The 4,750-nt window shown below is 50.4% G+C and overlaps 1 protein-coding gene across 1 annotated transcript in view; it reads left to right on the top strand.

Annotated features, from left to right (window-relative positions):
* Positions 1 to 718: 718 nt before the first annotated feature.
* Positions 719 to 4,750, top strand: part of EMH_0031840 (uncharacterized protein) — a gene marked incomplete at both ends in the record, with an annotated part of 8,823 nt that continues 4,791 nt past the window's right edge. The window contains 9 exons of the mRNA XM_013494571.1: positions 719 to 764; positions 1,178 to 1,370; positions 1,739 to 1,859; positions 2,824 to 2,902; positions 3,061 to 3,231; positions 3,778 to 3,974; positions 4,108 to 4,163; positions 4,322 to 4,486; positions 4,660 to 4,750. Of these exons, the coding sequence (XP_013350025.1) occupies positions 719 to 764; positions 1,178 to 1,370; positions 1,739 to 1,859; positions 2,824 to 2,902; positions 3,061 to 3,231; positions 3,778 to 3,974; positions 4,108 to 4,163; positions 4,322 to 4,486; positions 4,660 to 4,750 (1,119 nt within the window). The remainder of the gene's footprint in view (positions 765 to 1,177; positions 1,371 to 1,738; positions 1,860 to 2,823; positions 2,903 to 3,060; positions 3,232 to 3,777; positions 3,975 to 4,107; positions 4,164 to 4,321; positions 4,487 to 4,659) is intronic.

Below are 4,750 nucleotides of genomic sequence, written 5' to 3'. Positions count from 1 at the left end.
ATGTTGTTGCATATATGCATGTTTTTGTTGATGCTGAGATACTGCTTGGCGCTTAGAGTGCATTGTTTTGGTGTCATGGCTCTCCCTTCATTTCTGTGAATTTCACGCAGCACCGCCCCCCGCGCTGACTCACAGTGCCCAACAGGCCGTTACAACCAAGGAACAGGTTGTTTCCCTTATCTCCCCCTTGGATACTGCGGAACTAGCAGATGCTTCACTTGCCCCAAAGGCAAAATCTGTCCTCCCGGGGCTACAGCATCTTTGCCGCTCGATGCGGGTGAGCAACTATTAGGAAAGCAGTGTAAACGTATACATATTTACGTGCATGTATATATGTATATATATAATACATATATGCTATACACGTTTATATGTGTAATCTGTCATATATACGTAGTTATATCTACACGGTTGCATGCATTGTTCTTCAATGCTAAGCACACACACGCCGTCAGCATGCCGTTATCATCGCGCGAGCTGCTTCGGTTTCCGTTCTCCGTTACAGCGGGGCCAGCAGCTATACGAGGAGGGTGAGACCCTTCCAGAGTTTTGAGCATTGACCTCTAGATAGCGGTGGCCTTGTCCCTGCATGTTTCGCTTCAGGTTACTTCAGCATGGAGACTCTTCTAATGTCTGCTCACAGTGCAGTACCATGCCCCCGTGGTACATACTGCCCAGAAGGGTCCTCTACTCTCGAGCACTGCGCAGCAGACGAGATATGTCAGGGGGGGTCAACGCCGAAGTTCAAATGCCCCCCAGGAACCGTAAGAGGTGTTCCGAATACCCACTGTACGTCCAGAGAGCGACCAGTTCCTCCGCCGTTTTGCCTTGAATTCAGAATTTGAATTTCAAATTGAATTTGAGTTTCACTGAGTTTCATTGATTTCTGGCTGAAAAACAAGTGATCCTCTCTTTAGCAGCCATGCAGCCTGCAGTATACTGCACTTTGTCACATATTCACCGAGCTGCTGAGGGGAAAGCGGTGTTGTGGCTCCCTTGCATATATAGGGGAGCTGCAAGGAACTAAGCATGCACGTACACCGTCTTGGTGGTCCTAGAAAGAACGTAGTGTGGGTAAAATAACCTGAGTCAAAACACGAGAAACAGAAGCAGAAATAGATACAACTGAAAGAAGAAGTTCTTAGAGAGCTCGCTCTCTTTACGGCTTTCCGTGCAGCTACAAGCGACCCGTCGGCCTGCATCACCTGCCCCCCAGGACACTACTGCCCGTCGTCAGATCAACCCGCAATACCGTGCCCCCTGGGAACCTACAGCAGGACAGACGGAGCCATCTCCATTGATTCATGCATCGCCTTCCCTCCAGGTTTCATGCCGACAATAGAAGGCGAGTGGCTGCCGACCCGGAGGAGGTGCGCCGCAAAGCAAAACTTTATGGTTGATTGGTTCCTTTGATTTACACTTGTGTATTGTTTGCGTTTACATTTGTGCTGGCGAGGTGCATTTGTTTCTATCATGCTGTTCCCTACAACGCGTGACCAGCGACTCTCCACTGTTGCTTGCCCCGCCTCTCATTGAGCCTTGTNATGCTGTTCCCTACAACGCGTGACCAGCGACTCTCCACTGTTGCTTGCCCCGCCTCTCATTGAGCCTTGTCCATAGTTCACTTCAGGGGGTAGGCTCTGGTGTTTAGGGTGTAGGGTTTAGGGTTAGGCTTCTCTCTACGAGGGGGAGATAATGACGTTGCTAGGTCTACTGCTGCGTTTCTTGTGGTTCTCAGAAGCAGGACATACTTTCCCATCAGCTGGAAGGGGAATAAGCTCCCGTGTCCGATCGCACACGTTTCTATGATGCCGCTGGGGACATCCAGCGTACACTGCATTCCATGCCCTTCACGCTTAGTGAGTTATGTTTGTGTATTACTTTATGTTCTTCTGATAGCAGCTGCCTCTATCTCAAGAGGTCACACAGCGTACTTGCATGCAACGTGTGCTCGGAACCTTTCTTCCCTTGCGGCGAAAGGTTCCGGGTTCGATTCCCAGACAACGACGGAGACAACCACCAGCCAATGTACAACACAGGGTTTTTTCAAGTATCNGGGTTCGATTCCCAGACAACGACGGAGACAACCACCAGCCAATGTACAACACAGGGTTTTTTCAAGTATCAATTCTTGCAGCCACCTAGATTTTGCATGGATTGCATTCTACGCATGCATGCACTGCATGCGCACTCCTAACTGCTGCCGGTCACTTACTGGGCCTGCGCGTTCAAAGGTAGCACTGCTGGGGTTGTCTGGGGTGCCTACGGTGTTTCGCAAGCCTCCTTAGTATCGTTGGTGTGCCGCTGCTGTTCTATTCAGAGTTGCAACAGCACGGAAAATAGTTATAGCAGGTGCCCTAAAGGTCACTACTGTCCTACAGGTTAGTTTGCCCCCAAAAGAAAAACGGAAGGATACGATATCTTGGCATTCTTTCAACAAATACCACATCAGCTCCAGTGTTCTACATTCGCTGCGTCTGTGATATACCCTTTAGGCACGGAATATAAAAGGGAAAGGCCGTGCGACCCGGGAACTTACTCCAGTGGTGTGGGGCTGGCTAATGCTGGAGAGTGCATGACTTGTCTCCCGGGCTACTACTGTCCTAAAGGTTCAGCAGAACAGATACAATGTCCCAGGGGGCATTACTGCCCTAGGCGGGCAGAGTCCCCGACCGCGTGCCCAGGGGGCACATACAATTCCTCCCTGATGGCGAAAGTAAGCAAATTGTGTTTTGTTTTCATGTGGGAAAAAAGTGTTGTGAAAATATTTTTTTTTCATAGATATATATCTACCCACTTCTTTCCATGTTCAAATGCTTACAGGACATCGTCCAGTGCCTGCCCTGCCCAGCAGGAAAGTACTGCCCTCAAGGCTGCGCTGCGCCTGAAGCCTGCCCTGAAGGTGACTCATCTCTGAGCATTCGGTGCTTCAGAGGCGCACAGTAATGTATACGCATGCAGTGGTGTTTGGGGACTCTGAGTGCGGCAAAGCTGCGTATCCTTAGTTCTTTGCCTCCTTTCACTCTTCTTCTTAATCCTCTTTATGCCTTGTGCACTTAGGCACATACAGTGATGGCTACGGCACAAAGTTCCCCGGCCCAGGAACCCACCCCTCAATGTGTAGGAGGTGCCCCTCGGGCTATAGCTGCGTTGATGGAGTGCGGACTGCCTGTGGGAAGGGCTATACTTCAAAAGAAGGGGAGAAGGACTGCATACCGTGCCCCAAGGCAAGTCCGCTGAACGCATAGCAGGCATAGCCGACGAGCCCCTTCCGTCTAGGGCCTATCGTGGGGGGCTAGGGGTTTAGTCGGTGGTTACTTCTGCGGGGTCTATGAAGGAGAGAGATCTAGATATTCTCTTCAATCTATCATGTTAACAGAGCCTGAAAGAAATACGCTGCTTCTCTTCTGTGTCTCAGGGTTCCTACTGCCCACTAGAAGTCACCACATACGACATGCTGTCGACTTATCGCTGCAGAGCCGGCATGCTGTGTGATAAAGAAGGGTGGTGTACGGAATCACGACGGCTGTCTCATCCCCTCCTGCTGCTTCTGCTGCTACTACTACTACTATATATTATTACTATTACTACTAATCCTGCCACCGCTACTACCACCACCACTACTGTCTATCCCTATTGCCACTAGTACTACTACTAGTACTAAAACTTCTGCTATTAGGCAATATATTCTCCCCCTTTCTCCGTTTACCTGCTACTAGAAGCCCTCATCTGTCTCCTTATTGTTGAGGAGCCAAAGTGCTGTGGTGTTCTCCGCAGCTGATCTTTCGCAGAGCAAGGAATGCCCCAAAGGATATTACTGTCCCGCTGGAACTTCGGAGGCAATCCCCTGTCCAGGAGGAACGTACAATCCTTTGCCGCGCCGCACGGATGTCTCGGACTGTATGATATCCAAGGCAGGGACATATGCTGAAGAAGCCACGACATCTGAAGCAGGCACTGGCTTCTGCAAAGAGGTGGGCTGCAGGCTAACGAGACTTCGCTCCGCGTTGCACATCTCCTCGCTGTGTACAAAAGGTGTCCTACTCCTACTCGTGTGTACTGTGCTGCACACCTCCTCGCCGTGTGCATGTCTGAGTATATCCACAGGGGCACTTTTGTCCTGCGGGATCATCCAAGGCTGATCAGGTCGCCTGCCCGGCTCAGTAAGAACCAATGGACCTGTCCTACATGGAGATGGACTCTTCTCAGCTGGCATGAAGCAATTGACTCTACACAATGGCAGCACTCACTAAGCTATATGGGCCGTTATCTCTCCGTGTTTTCTCCCTGGCCCCCCCCCTCCCCTGCATTCTGCGCACAGAACATACAACCCAAGTACAGGGGGAAGGTCCGCGAACGACTGCAAGCCCTGTCCCGCTGGAAAGTACTGTGGCACTGGGGAGCATGACCCAGACGATTGCCCCAAGGGGCATTACTGCCCCGTGGGGTCGTCTGACCCGAGACCCTGCCCAGTAGGGACGATCAGGTGAGCAAATGTCGGCTGCGAGGTGACCCTGGAGGTTTTGTTCTAAAAATTACTAAATTAATTAATAAATTAATTATGTATTTCAAATAAACACCTAACGTTACCTGAATATCTCTCAAGAACGCACAATGCATTGAATTATTTGAAGATTCAATACTTGGGTATGTGTACAGGAAGACACCAGGAGCGCAGTCTGAGCAGGACTGTGAACCTTGTCCTGCTGGCCATTACTGTGAAACCCCGGGACTTTTTGAACCAACAGGA

This window comes from Eimeria mitis, genomic scaffold, assembly GCF_000499745.2.
Source record: "Eimeria mitis Houghton genomic scaffold, Emh_scaff1205, whole genome shotgun sequence".
NCBI lineage: Eukaryota > Apicomplexa > Conoidasida > Eucoccidiorida > Eimeriidae > Eimeria > Eimeria mitis.
This window is presented reverse-complemented; position numbering and strand designations above follow the sequence as displayed.